Consider the following 13,962-nt stretch of genomic DNA (forward strand, 5'->3'; position numbering starts at 1 on the left):
GAAGATGTTGAAACCAAGAGATGAATGTGACTACAAAAATGGGAATGGGGACTGGTAATTGAAATCCACATGCTTAGAATTGGGTCAATTTTCTATTTAATTTTAATAGCACTTTTACTGATCTGTCCATTCAAATAAATCAGTTTTTGCTGAATTCTATAAAAATACCTGTGGATTTGTTTGATGCCCTCCTTCGAATTTCTGTCACCATCAGTCGTGAGACTTGTGTTGTGAACTGCAGAAGATCAGAAAATTTTTCTGTCATTGTATTTGGCGGAGCATTTCCAAAAACCTGTGGATGAGAAAAAACAATTTTAATGAAATATTGTAAACTTTTTTTTTGATAGAAATTGAGTTTGTTTTTGCTAGCAAGGAAGAACAATATGACAGGTTTCATTAAGAACTCACACCGTCTCAACAGGAAGTATAAGCACCAGTTCTATAAACAGTTTGAGAAAAGAAAAAATCATGGTGATACTAATTTAGAATTAAAATTCCAGGCTGCGGGGCCGGCCCGGTGGCACAAGCGGTTAAGTGCGTGCGCTCCGCTTCGGCGGCCCAGGGTTCGCCAGTTCGGATCCTGGGCGCACAGCGACGCACTGCTTGTCAGGCCATGCTGTGGCGGCGTCCCATATAAAGTAGAGGAAGATGGGCATGGATGTTAGCCCGGGGCCAGTCTTCCTCAGCAAAAAAGAGGAGGATCGGCATCGAATGTTAGCTCAGGGCTGGTCTTCCTCACACACACACACACACACAAAAAATTCCAGGCTGCAAACAAATGTCAAGATCCTAACTTATCTTTGTAATTGGAAAGTTTTTAAGAGTTTGACCAAACTTGTACCTCTATTCATCTGAATGCCTGGTTATGCAGCTGTGTATGTAACTGCGTATGTAACTATTTTCTTTTATTCTATGCATTTCAAAGTGTGGTATGACTTGAAAATCAAGTCAAAAAAGTATGCTTAACACAGTTACTGTGGATCTGAATGATATGTTTAAAATACAGTTCTTCCAATAAATCACATCTAACTACATTTCCTTATACATATTAAATAATTTTTTGAATTAATGATTAAATAAATGAAATCTAAAAGCCACACTAGTTATCTATAAAATCTGAATCAATCTCACTAATACACTTTAGAAAATAATAACGTTTCTCTGAGGAAATCTAAATTAAGAATCTACAGAAAAGTGGTAAGATTCTTTGATGGTACAGATACATCAGATGGTGAAAAGCAGGGACTCATCCATTGCTGAGTCTGGCCTGAATATAGAATTCACTAAACTCATCTTACAGCTCAGAATTTCTAAATTCTAACTACAGTAATTCCAAAAATAAGGCTGTTAGGAAATAGACTAGAATGAAGAAAATGAATGAGACAGTCATGAAATATACTTGTTTTTATAAAAATCTAAGACAAATGAACTTTAGAATAAATAATTCTTGAACCTATATGGGTTCAGCAAAGAGAATAAGAAAATGAAACCTGGACGGACTGTCATAGGAAAAGAAATGGTATTATAATGGCTATATAACTGAAATATTGTTTTAAAAAATTTTCTTTATAACTAAAAGGAAATTCTCTGTGTTCTAAAACTATTATGATAGCTCTCTCTTATAACACTAATTACAGAGTATTTTGTATTCTAATTATCTGTTCAAATGTCACTACAAAGAGAGGAAACATATCTTACAAACTTTGTATTCCCCACCAAGCCAGCATCCTGCCTTTTACAGGGATGCTCCCTAAATATGGTTGTTCGTTTATATGCTGCCTGCCTCACAATCAAATTCTAGAGAACATTTAGGCAGCATTAAAGGACACACAAACTGTAACAGGAGAATATAAACTAAAAGTAAGAAAGAAAACAAAAACAAGCAAATAAAAAACCAAGGCTAGGGAATGGACTGGAAAAAAGACTAAATAAAAATCTAAGACCAAAGAGACCTCTATATTTGCCAGGTTTTGCTCATGAATTTTGGCTCAAATATACAAAAGAAAAAACCTGGTCAATTACATGGTGCACGATGTCCTTAGGTAAGAAAAATACATATTTAAGGAAGTACCTCTATTCTTCATACTATAATATAAAAATTTTTTTCCAAGGATCCTAACATTAGGATATAACACACTGCAATATCCTTGTACTAGAAATATGTTTCTTACATGCTTACGATAGATACTATGCTTCTTATAACCTCCGTCAAATTGAGCTAAAAGTACCAAACAAACAAATTAATTAATTTTACAGGGTATACTTTGTCCAGGTGTCTAAGTCCCTTGACACAGGAGTAATTTTAAATTATCTCAAAGAACAAATAAACTGTACTTTTCGAGAACTTAATAAACCATGTTTTTCCTGCTGAGATTTTGATGAACGTCATGTGCTTACGTTTCTGTTAAATAAGACCCATATTCTTTAACAACAAATTGGACATAAATTAGAAATTGAGAAGCCTAAGAACGACACAAGCTTGAATAGCCATTCTACCTCCACTCAGAGATGAGTGTGTAACTGTTTAATGAAGCTGTTTATAAAGCAATTGTATATTTGGCTCAATTATTAGATCTTTCGACAAACTGGTTTAAAGTAGATAAATATTCCTATTACTCAGAATATATCAATGTATAGTTTGCTCCTAAGAATTATTACGACCTGTTTTATTCCTAAGAGTTATTAAGACAACTTCATAAAATAAATAGCTCATTTCTTAAACAATATATGGTTATTCAAGCAGTCTTCATGCTGGGTGAATGATACACTGTTAGAAATGCAAGTGACTTTTCACATAAATCCTGATATTTACTGCCTTATTTCCATAAGGAAATTTTTTCAAAAGATAAGTCTTACTTTTTTTTTTTATAATTTTATTTTATTTATTATTTTCCCCCAAAGCCCCAGTAGACAGTTGTATGTCATAGCTGCACATCCTTCTAGTTGCTGTATGTGGGACGCGGCCTCAGCATGGCCAGACAAGCGGCGCATCGGTGCGCGCCCGGGATCCGAACCCGGGCCGCCAGCAGCAGAGGGCAAGCACCCAACCGCTAAGCCACGGGGCTGGCCCAAGATAAGTCTTACTTGAATTAACCAATCCAAAATCAATATTATGAAAAGGACTATGTCCTATTTGCTAATTTAAAAAGAACAACTATTGCTTCTTTGGCATAAATAATTTTGTCTAGTGATCCAACACTACTCATTGATTCATTGTTTCATTTATTCACTCATAAATATTTATTAATCTCCTATACGTGTCAGGCAATATTTGGAGTCATGAATACAAAGGTAAACAAAGAGTTGTGAATACAAAGGTAAACAAAGCAAATATGATTTCCGTGCTCACGGAGTTTACATTTTAGTACAGGAGACAAAACGTTAACAATTTAAAAATGAAAATTATGTTAGAGTGATGTGTTATAAAGGAAGTAGACGGGGTGACTAAAAGGGAATGCTGGAGTGGGGAGAAGGCTGTCAGAAAAGGCCAAGAGAAGATGACATTGATGCCGAAGGATGATCGTGAACAACGAAAAGAAGTCACAATTCAAAGAGCCAAGGAAAAGGGTGTGGGCAGTGAGAAGAGCTGTGCTGAGACCTCAAAGTGGGCATGAGATTGAGGAAGCTGAAGAATCAAACGGCTGGTGAAGCTGGAACATTTCAAATGAGAGGGGAAAAGAGGAGGCTGGAGAGGTACAGGGACTAAAACATGAATCGGACATTTTAGATGATACTGAATGTATAGGGTAGCAAAGAAAAGAGTAGAGTTTTTTGGTGATTGACTTCAACAATTAAATCTAAAAATGTTAGGTATGTATTCATCACCTTCCACAAATACTAGTAATTCTTAAAAATAAACAATGCTTCAATCATGTAATTAAATGTGTGCCACAGAGGGTGGAGCATGGAGCTGGGAGTCAGGAGGCTTTATTCTCCTCACCCGCAGGGACTACCGGTCCAGTTTCTCTGGTTCTTAGTTTCCTCATCTGGCAAGGGAGAGAGCTGAGCAAAAGACTAGTGGGTAATCCATTCAACTAAGAAGGAATGATTCTACAATAGATATGTGACATTCATAACTCAAATGGAAAAAAAACAGTACTGAGGAACAAACATGGCTTCTAGCAAATTTAATAAAAATAATTGCCATATAATGAGCATTTAAAACATACTTAGCACTATTCAAATACTTGACAACATGTAATGTCATTTAAATCCCACAAAATCCTGTACAGTATCCCCATTTTACGGATAAGGAAACTAAGGGTTAGGAAAGTTCAACAACTTAAGCTAGGAGGTGGTGGAGTCAGAATGCAAAACTAGGTCTGATTCCCAGCTGTGTTCTTAATCAGACGGTACTATATTGTCTCAACTAAATTTCGCATGAACCCTATCACCGTAACTTTGCACAGTATGCACCTTAAAAGGGGAATAGCACGCTCTGACTTATTTTTAGAAGGGTCATTTTTAATATCCACCTAAATAAATTTCAGAAAATTTCCTGGCATCTCCTCAACTGAATATTTTTGGCATACTCAGGAAGAACAAATTAATGGTGTTATCTAATGGTATGCATAAAGGAGAGGCTCAATATATATTGCTGCTGAATGAAGCTATTCAATAAAAATTTATTAAATATGACTAATAAAAGAGAGGTTGTAATTTTTACAAAGTTTTCTAAAATTGTGTCTTTTGGTTCCTAAATATGTGTAATATCTATAATTAAGTTACAGAGTACTGACCATCATTAGTCCTTGAATAATTTCCTATATATAACAGATTTTAAAAATTAACAATGAAGATATAATTGTATTATTTCATATTGTAAATGAGTTTAAGATTTCTTATCAATTAATATAAATAATTAGGGAAACACTTATCTTCTACTCTTCCTGTTTCTAAGAAGGACCACCAACTTAGGGGAGAAGAAACTGAGAATGCCTAAATCAGTTCCTTGCTCTTTCTTCTCCTTGTGGGATATGCCTGCCTCAGGAGAAGATGCCCTCTCATCCGCTCTGGGTGTGGCTTGCTACTCTCCAGTTTTGCCAATGACTGGATAAGTAAATATATCTATTTCAGGGGTGAATTTAGCAAGTCCTTTGCTGCACAGACCTAAGCTACATTCTCCAATATCAACTGCACTGGTTATTATGTAATAAGTAATAAAGCTGCATATATGTAAACAGTTCATCTCTCTGACTCCTGATCTGTCTTTCATTTGGTTCTAAAGTTCAGTATCATTCCTCTAAAGCCAACAATTTAAAAAGTAAATGTTACTTGTAAGGGATAAAAAAAAGACACCATATTCAACTTAGATGCTTCTCAAATATAAATTAGAAGTAAATTAAAAAACAAGAGGAGTTTCTAAAAGATCTAGTTAGTAACATGACATTTTAAAATACGTAACAAAGGGGCCGGCCCAGTGGCGCAAGCGGTTAAGTGTGCCCGCTCCGCTGGGGTGACCCAGGGTTCACCGGTTCAGATCCTGGGCACGCACCGACGCACTGCTTCGCAAGCCATGCTGTGGCGGCATCCCATGTAAAGTGGAGGAAGACAGGCACGGATGTTAGCCCAGGGCCAGTCTTCCTCAGCAAAAAAAGAGGAGGATTGGCAGATGTTAGCACAGGGCTGATCTCCTCACAAAAAAAGATAAATAAATAAAATACATAATAAAGTATGATAACATATATCAAAGTAATTAATAATGGCAGTCAATTTTTAAATGACTAAAATGCAATTCATTTTTTAATAAATTTAAACCAAGTATTTTCTCTGTAAGCTGTTATTCTTGGGCCTAAAGGTTAATTAAAAATGCTGGATAAATATTATTCTGCTATTCTCAGACTCTACCATAATCTTCCAATTTGAGAGAATCAGTGAGAGGGAGGATGGCGGCAGTCTTCTTGCAGGACTGTGATGGAGACCACAGGAGGCAGCTGAAGGACCCAGCATGAGACCTGGCCCAGAAAAAGGACTCAACCCATGTCATTTCTCACCCTGTGTCTCTTAAAAACAAACATCATACACTGAAAATAATACTATTGAGCACACTTTAGAAACGATTCTATAGATAGATGCCCATCTCTAACAGTAATATGGTTTATTTGCCATTTAGCACAAATCAAGCAAAGTCTCAAAAATCAACAGCACAATTCATTTTTAGCAATCATGGTAGGAACTCTAGAGCCATACTGAGCTATTCATTCTTCAAGGCTATTTCTTACTAGTGGAGAATGTTCATGCATACATGGTCAAACATTAAATAAACATGGCTATATATTTCAAAATTTAGTGGATGTGATGTCTTATCTAAAGACAATTTTAGTTTGTTAATGATAATCTAATGAATATAATTTACATATTTTTAAAATTGGTCACAATGGTACATACAGAAGTAATTTCCTATCTTTTCATTAGTTAAGAGTTGACTGAACCTTTCTGATATTTAATTTCCTCATTGTATTAGAGATTTAAGGTAATGTATATATATGTGTTTTTAATCAGCCAATTAAAAACTTTTGACTTGAAGGAATTTAACAGTTAGTGAGACTTATCACAACATAGAACACAAGAGAACTAAGTCAAACAGTCTAAGCAATAGAGAATAATCACAAAGCATCTCAAATCTACTTTTTAAAAACATCAAATATTTGTACCATTCTTCCAGTCTAAGACTCACTTGAATTGACTGTGGAAGCCTAACTGATAAAATACATGGGACACGTATGTAGGATATTACTTATTAATTTATGTTAATAGCTGAGAACATTTGCCCTAACTACTGTAAACATTATCATCACCTTGTAAATGTCTGTAAGTCTGACAGAAGGAAATGACCTCAAACTATTCAGTAGCCAATAGTACATCGTGACATTGAAGTAAAACAAAAATAAAAAGATTTTTAAAATGACAACTTCCCAGAACTGGTTCCAATAAAAATTAATGACTGTTACCTCAACAGGGCTTAAAAAAAATGGCTTGTCCATCATCAATTCTTGCTCCCATTTTCAAAACAGCTCTTTTAAACCTTTTCCCACCTCTCCTTCTGTTCCTACTCCACCATCTCCTCCCCCCATCATTCTCAGCCTCTTATTTCATAGATTAAGAAGGAATATCCTCTAAATGTATGAATGTTTCCACCCTCTATTCCTATGCTAGCCTATGGGTGATATGTGCACTAGTCTCTCTCTTACCATGCTCCTTCCTTCTACTCCTGCCCTTCTGCTTTACCAACCCAGCAAATCCCAATAAATAATGTGATCTATCTGCCTGCTCTACTTCTACACACACGCTGCTGAGCGCCTGCAAGAGAAAAATCACACACCTGCAGGAAAAAGATCCGGTACAAATTTACCATCTCCAACCTTCACTGGGCCCTCAATACTCTTTATGTCTTGCATTGTCCCTTTTCAACTATTTCTCTCATTCCCTTTTATTAATATTCCAAACCATTATAATTTCCTTAAATCCCCTACTCAACGTACTTATTCCAGGCTCTTAACAGACCACGTCTTGTGCTGATCACTACAGGAAACTGAGGTCAAGAAACAGATCTTATTCAACTTGCCATTACCTTAATTACAAATCTATATTCACATCCAACAAAATATGCTTTCCTACAGGATGAGGTGTCTTTCTCCTGCTCAAGGCTCACCCACTCACCTGTAATTTGACTCGATGTTCTCCTCCCTTAATCAATTTCATTCTCTCTTGAAAATTTCCCAATTCCCCCTCTGCTGGTTTCTTCCTTTCCCTTTATGAGCACGCCTGGATCTCTCCCATCTTCAAAAACAAAGCAAAACACTAGAAACCTACAAACAAAAACTCTCTTATTGCTAAGTTCACCTCCATCAATCTCTTTTGTTCTCTTTTCTTTCAAATTTCTACAAGCCCAGTATATACTTACTGTCACTTCTCATCTCCCATTCACTTCTCAGCTCACTGCTTTCTGCCTCCACTATTCTAGCAACTTCCAAACTGGCAAATCTCATGAATATTTTTCAGCCCTCATCTTACTGGGTCTCTCTATTGTACATGACAGTGTTGACTACTCTCCTTCTTGCAACTTTTATCTCTTGAGTTCTATAGCCACCCTCTCTTGATCCCTTTTGTACTGCCACTGACCACACCTGTTATGGGTTCCCCTTCTTTCATTAAACATTCATATTCTCCATGGTTCACACGTTAGTGTACTGCTCTTCTCACTTGGCAGTATAAGCCATGAGTAATCTCTTGTCCCCTTCCAGGGTTTCAACAACCACATCTCTGCCAATGAGTCCTAAAAATATATATCCGGCCAAATCCCCTCACCTGAGCTTCTAATTGCCTACTGAATACCTCCATCTGGGACACTCACAAATAGTTCAGACTCATTGCCCCAAACTGAATCTATCCACTAAACCTTTCTTTCTCAGCTATTGGGAAAAACATCTACCCAGTTTCCCAAATTAGAAACCTAGGAGATAGCCTTGCCTTGGCCCATTCTACTCTCTTATTCTATTGTTTAAAATCTTTCATTGGCTCTACATGCCTCCAGGAAAAAATATCAGCTCTTAATATGACGTACAAGCCTGTCACCATGTGCCTACCAATCATGGCAGTTATTTTCTGCCCTTCCTTGACATAAAATCAACCACTTAGATTGCTTATAGATGCTGGCACATATTAAAATGTTTGCTCCCTTTTACCTTGACTCACGCTTCAACTTCTTACTCTAATTACCTTCTTGGTTAATTTAGCCAGTTAATTCCAATGTGGCTACTGCTTATTTTTTAAGGGCTCAAGAAGCACACCACATTCTTGAGGGAGAGTTCCCTTCCCTGATCCCCGCAGGGACAACCCTGCCTTTCAGACAACTCTCTTTTCAGGGGTGCCCACCAGTGTCTCTAATACTATATTTCTTTGTTATTGAATTATCTGTTCATGTGCTTATCGCTTCCAGAATTATATGTTTATCTTCCTTATTATATTTCAGCGTCACAAGATTAGACTGTATCTTATCTCAGAAACTCCAATGCATAGCACAGTGTAAGGCACAAAGAATATCTGTTTGACACAAACTCATGAATGAAACAGTGAATGCACAACAGCAGAATAAATAAGACAAGCAAACAAATAAACGTGGGACTATGTAGGGTCTACTTCTTTCTGCTGTCAAATTAGCCTTTAGCTTGGTTTAAGTAATACATAAACTGAACAATTATTTCAGCATAAACAGTTTATAATCTTTGCTTTGTGTTGTAATGTCTTTATGTTCAATGCAGTAACAACAATAATAGATAATAGATATAATAGATAAGAATATAGGTAAGAATAAGATAATAGATATAAGGCAGTAACAACAATAATAGATATAAGTTTCCAAGGACAAACATTTGTTAAGAGCTTTAAGTACATTATCTTACTCAATCCTAATACCAACCCCACAAGGTAGATATTTTTATTCTTATTTTACAGCCCAGAAACTGAAGGTGGCTGCTCTCCCCAGTGCAGTAGACACCTGGAGGTCTAACCGCTAGAGAGGGAGAAAAGGGATATTGGCACCAACCAAGGACAAGAACACTGATGATGTGTGAAAATCGGAGATGAAGTGAAAGTCTACCTACTGAACATGAAACATCAGCCTTGTTCCCCAAACAGGCTTTAAGAAAACACTAGCAGCCGGGGTTATAAGCACCAGGCAGGAAATTGGAAAATCCTCCCTCCTGGGCTATCAACACATCCAGGCTGAGAGGTCTCCCACTAAACAGCCCACCCTGATCATCTCACCACCTGAAAAGTCTCACTCCTGCCACATAATTTCCAATCAGTGTTTCAATACCTCATTCTTAAATATCAACGTATAGACAATTATTACCAGACATCTGAAGACTACTCTGATATGAAAGATAATAAAATACACAAAGAAAAAAAGTAATTTGGAGCAAATAACAATGCAAGACGCATAAGAAAATTTGAAAAAACTTTTATATTTTCAGAGGGATAAGAGGAGATACTGCATAATTTTAAAAGACTAAAAGAAGAAAGGGGGTCGGCCCGGTGGCGCAAGCGGTTAAGTGCACGTGCTCCGCCACGGCAGCCCAGGGTTCACCGGTTCGGATCCTGGGCACGCACCGACGCACCGCTTGTCAGGCCATGCTGTGGTGGCATCCCATATAAAGTGGAGGAAGATGGGCATGGATGTTAGCCCAGGGCCAATCTTCCTCAGCAAAAAAAAAAAAAAAAAAAAACAGGAGGATTGGTAGATGTTAGCTCAGGGCCGATCTTCCTCACAAAAAAAAAAGAAGAAAGAATTCAAGGAAATTAAAAATACAATAGCACAAGGTTAATCCACAAGAGTTAATATCTGATTGACAGAGTTGCAGAAAAAGGGAACATATAAAACAAAGGGGAGAAATATTAACAAAAAAATATTTCAAAATATTTTCCCAGATGGGGCTGGCCCCATGGTATAGTGGTTGGGTTCAGCACACTCCACGTTCGCAGCCCAGATTCATGGGTTTGGATCCTGGGCGTGGACCTACACCACTCATCAGCCATGTTGTGGCAGTGATCCACACGCAAAGCAGAGGAGGACTGGCACAGAAGTTAGCTCAGAGTGAATCTTCTTCGGCAAAAAAAAAAAAAAATTCCCAGAATTGAAGGGTACAAGTTTTCAGGTTAAGAGGGTTCATCATGAAGCCTCAGTAAAATTTCAAAATAATGAGGAGAAAAAGAAGAACCTAGAAAATTTCAGACAGAAAGACTAATAGACAAAACAATATAGAGACTAAGTGAGATGAACCTATTGAACCCAGTTATAAGACTAGGGGGAGACAATAAGTCAGAAATTGTCGGGGAGGGCCGGCCCCATGGCTTAGCGGTTAAGTGCGTGCGCTCTGCTACTGGTGGCTCGGGTTCGGATCCCAGGCGTGCACCGATGCACCACTTCTCCGGCCATGCTGAGGCCGCGTCCCACATACAGCAACTAGAAGGATATGCAACTGTGACGTACAACGATCTACTGGGGCTTTGGGGAAAAAGCGGAGGAGGATTGGCAATAGATGTTAGCTTAGAGCCGGTCTTCCTCAGCAAAAAGAGGAGGATTAGCGTGGATGTTAGCTCAGGGCTGATCTTCTTCACAAAAACAAAAAAAGAAAGAAAGAAATTGTCGGGGAGAGAAAGGCAGAGTCAGGAGGACTGAGACAGATTCAGAGGAGGGGGCAGCGACAAGGGAAGAGAAAGGGGAGAGAAAGATAGAGAAAAGGAGAGAGAAGAACAGAGACAAGAAGAGAGAGATGGGGCAAGAGAGAGAGAGACACAGGAAGAGAGAGAGACACAGATGAGGGAAGAGAGAGGAAGACAGAGGTGGGAGAGGGAAAGAGATCAAGGCATAGAGAGACAGAGATAGAGACAGACAGAGAGAGACAGATAGCGATGGGGAGAAAGTGACAAAAACAGGAAAGGAAGGAGAGACAGAGGAGGAGAGGGACAGAGACAGTGCAAGGGAGAGAAAAAGAGAGAGAGACAGAGACGGGAGAGAGAGAAAGAGACAGAGATGGGGAGAAAGAGAAACATGGACGTGAGGAAAGACAGAAACGGAGACCGTTATGTTATGAATCCGGGGAAAACAAGTTCTACAGGAATGGAAAAATAATGGTGGTATAACTATAAGGTTCATCAGTGAATAATACTTACAGTACCATGCTCAGTAGAGTGTAAACACTGAATCTTGTTTACACAAATGGTGTAACTACACATATGGAGAGGGCAAGAAGGAGGGTAGCATGTATGAGTGAGTGTACGTATGTTATGGTTTGGAGGGATGGGGAGTAAAAAAAGCTAATTCTAGAAGTCAATTAAAACTGAATAATCAAGAAACAGCAGTAAAAGTATGTTATTTAAAAGCTGAAAGAGCTAAAAGTGGCAGCAGCAATTAGCAGTGGAGAGCAGAAGGACACATGTGAGCCTGTAGAATTGCTCGACTCTTTAAACCATGTGCTTATACACCTTTGATAAAAATTTAAAAACTGTTTTTAAAATCCCCACCAAGATTGCTACATGTAATCAACTCGACAAAATACATTAAAATATTAACTCTATTTAGACTTTCTAGGGCCTATAACTATGCTTTTGCAAAATCTCTGATAGAAAATCCAAACAACGAAGCAAATGATTCTTTAATGTGTACAAAGTGCTCGGACAATTGCACCATTTGGTGCAATAAACCATCACTTCAAAAGATAATGGTAACAACATAAGTGGTAATTTACAATCTGTCCCCTCTTCCAAATATCAACCATTAGAGGAACATTTTACAAAATGCTCACCATCTTCCTTTTGTCCGTTAGAACTAAGTGGAGTTCATTTTGACCAGATATCACATCAAGTCACATTACTTCATAGCAAATTGAGAAGAAGGAATGAAAACATCAAGCTTCTTAAAAACTAACTCATTCTATCATTTTTTCCTTCCTGTGACTTATTACAACCTTATGATTCCTGCAGTGCCATCCAGCCCTGGGAGGCATGTGCTTCGCAACCCGGACTTACCCTGTTAAACACTGGCAGCATCATGTACAGCTTCTCTTCCTGCTCCTTCTGAGTCATGTGCCGGGGAGGGTGGCACAGCTCGGTGAAGAGCCGGCGGAGGTGCATCAGTCCTAGGGCATTGTCCTGCGGGCTGCACTCCTCCTGCCGCGGCCGCCCCATGATCCTCTTCACCATGTTCATCTTGGCTGGTTGGTGATAAACACTTCTAATTCTGTGGAAAATGTTCATACACGAACAGTCAAAATGTCATCATCTTGACCAGCCAAGCACGCATGAAAGAGCTTATACAAGTCTGAAAAACAGAAAATTCTGTCTAAAATATTTTTTTCTACTTCTTTAAACAGAAAAGGTAGAGAGAGGCAAAACTAATTTTGATAAAGCTCCCTAAATGACTAATTATGAATCACGGCACTCAACATTCCTACTGGCTTTGCCACAATTTGAATAAAATGTAAAACTAACTGGACAAGTAACAAATATTTCCAAGTTAGTTATATCATCAAGTTCAACAAATAAAGGGATCACGAATTTTACAATTGATATGTTGCCTAATAGTTGGGCGTATGTAAAAAGAATGAAAGAACAGAAAGTTCACTCTAACCTCAAAACATCCAAAACAAACAACCAAAACAACAACAAAGAAACCTCACAAAGTTTTCTATTTTTAATTACTTAATTTTTTTTCTAGATGAAGGCTTACACTTTGGGTTCCTGCTAAAGAGTTTATGTTATAGTTTGAAAACATGCAAATTAAATGAAATGATATCCCAACATATTTTATGAATCATAAGAAGATAATGAAAATTATCATATAACTGAAGACGACTTTTTCGAACTGTAGTTTGAAACCCTTTCGCAGGTCATGTTAATTCATCTAGTGGATCATGACAAGCATTTTCATAAAAATGAAATAGAAGATATTGGAATACATATAGTAAGGGTAATAATTATTTCATGAAACTTATTTTAGGTAAGGGTGAATTCATGTGTACTGAATCACAATGTAAAATGTATCCCTGGCTAGAGCTGCAGTTAACAAACACACCAACCAACCTCTGGATTAGAACGTATACCAGAATCAATAACACTAAGCTTTCAGAAAGCATCATCAGCCCTTTTCAACCACCACTAACTGTGCCAGCAATTAGCTAATTTCAGACAGAAAAACAGGGTATCTTACAAAAGGAACCAGGAAGGCTAGGAGGACATTATGGATATACAGAATTTGGATAAAAGGCAATTTACTTTTTAATCTGTAGAAAAGCAAGAATAACCTGAAGATTAATTTTTAATTCTGCTACATATGCCAGTATGCCATTTCTTAAGAAATGAAAGCCTACTGCTGTCACTAAACATCTGTCTATTGATTTTTTAAAACCATAAGAACTAGCATTTTAAACATGATTGTCCTTGAGAATTTTGAGTGAATTCCTA

The 13,962-nt window shown here is 37.6% G+C and overlaps 1 protein-coding gene across 13 annotated transcripts in view; it reads right to left on the bottom strand.

The window, feature by feature from the left end:
• WDFY3 (WD repeat and FYVE domain containing 3) overlaps positions 1 to 13,962 on the bottom strand; it is a 256,639-nt gene that overhangs the window by 156,727 nt on the left and 85,950 nt on the right. For 11 of the 13 annotated variants that reach the window (XM_087434534.1, XM_087434532.1, XM_087434530.1 and 8 more), the window contains 2 exons: positions 12,529 to 12,739; positions 169 to 292 (listed from right to left, as the gene is read on the bottom strand). In XM_087434534.1, coding sequence (XP_087290660.1) covers positions 169 to 292; positions 12,529 to 12,708 — 304 coding nt within the window. In that variant the 5' untranslated portion in view covers positions 12,709 to 12,739. Of the gene's footprint in view, positions 1 to 168; positions 293 to 7,659; positions 7,780 to 12,528; positions 12,740 to 13,962 lie in introns of those variants that run through there. The other 2 variants (XM_087434542.1, XM_087434541.1) reach the window with 1 other exon arrangement.

The sequence above is a fragment of the Ceratotherium simum genome, chromosome 8, assembly GCF_057802395.1.
Source record: "Ceratotherium simum simum isolate JZ-2026a chromosome 8, ASM5780239v1, whole genome shotgun sequence".
Classification (NCBI taxonomy): Eukaryota; Metazoa; Chordata; class Mammalia; order Perissodactyla; family Rhinocerotidae; genus Ceratotherium; species Ceratotherium simum.